The sequence below is a fragment of the Penaeus monodon genome, chromosome 30 (assembly GCF_015228065.2).
Source record: "Penaeus monodon isolate SGIC_2016 chromosome 30, NSTDA_Pmon_1, whole genome shotgun sequence".
In the NCBI taxonomy this organism is placed as follows: Eukaryota; Metazoa; Arthropoda; class Malacostraca; order Decapoda; family Penaeidae; genus Penaeus; species Penaeus monodon.
The window spans coordinates 22,363,668-22,364,848 of NC_051415.1; the positions used below are offsets into that span (position 1 = coordinate 22,363,668).

General features: G+C 33.4%; 1 protein-coding gene across 1 annotated transcript in view; it reads left to right on the forward strand.

Moving 5' to 3' along the window:
- The window catches only part of LOC119592635 (hyaluronan mediated motility receptor-like), a 12,637-nt gene that overhangs the window by 7,313 nt on the left and 4,143 nt on the right, over nt 1–1,181 (forward strand). The window contains 4 exon segments of the mRNA XM_037941532.1: nt 193–327; nt 330–386; nt 584–688; nt 818–996. Of these exon segments, the coding sequence (XP_037797460.1) occupies nt 193–327; nt 330–386; nt 584–688; nt 818–996 (476 nt within the window).

The following is a 1,181-nucleotide window of genomic DNA, read 5'->3' on the forward strand; positions in this document are numbered from 1 at the left end:
CACGGGCACACGCGCTATACAGGCCTTATTATTTGATAGTTATTAGAGACTAAACTCAGTCGAGTTTCTCAAGCTAGTATTATAGATTTTTTTAAGCAGTTAGAGATGAAGGCCTAAAGATTGTGTAATCTCATTAGTAGGCAGTTTCAATCTAGTTTATTTTTATGGCATAATAATAACTGAATGAAACAGGTTTCAGAGTCATCTGCAAAAATTAAAACGTTGGAAGAGGATCTTGAAACAGCCCGTCAAGTAGCTCTTGACCTCCAGCAAGATGCAGAAGTTCAACTCAATCAAGTACTTACACTGAAGTTCAACTCAATCAAGTACTTACATATTATGATATTGAGGCCAAAGAGGAGCTTATTACAACACTGAAGAATGAGGTAAAATTTATTGACTGTTGAGGGGTACTTCTTTTATTTGGCAGATAAGGTATTTCAAGAGGATTAGTTATTTTGTCCTTTTGGATCTGTATCCTGACTCTAGAAAGATTCTTTCCTAAACTCTTGAAGCAAAATGGCTTTATTTAATAGAAATTATATTTGTCTTGAGAATTATAATAGTTTGTCATTAATTTCAGGTGAGTCAGAAGCTCAATGAAACCAGCATTTTACAAGGGCAAGTAGAGCAACAAAGTGATGTATCCGCTAAAATTGAGGAGCAGTTAAAAGCCAAGGAAACACAGGTTTGTAGTTTTAATACTAGTACTAGTAGCAATAGCAGCATAGTTTTATATTCTATTTTTGAAGCCCCATAAATAGTGAAACATCTATTACAATTCTTTAAATCTAAAATATTTTCATCTTCCAAACAGATTCAGAAGTTAGATGAAGAGTTAACTTCTGTGAAAGCTGCTCTTCTGTCACGTGAAGAATCCTTAGCAAACTTGGAAAGTAAAGCAACTCAGCTGGAAGATAATAATCATCAATTAGAAGAGAAGGTGGTGGAACTCATGGCTGAGATTAGTGACAGGGAGGCTGAACATATAGCAAGGTACCCTGAAGGAGATTTTCTGTTTTGTCCAATGATTCATTTTGTATTGATAAAGTGTGAAATAATACAAGTCCTGTTTAGACATCAGTATAGCTTTCTATTTTTGTAATATTTTTGTTCTACTTTTTTGCAAAAATAATATATAATAACAAAAATACCCTGTTGATCTGCTTTTTTTTTTTTTT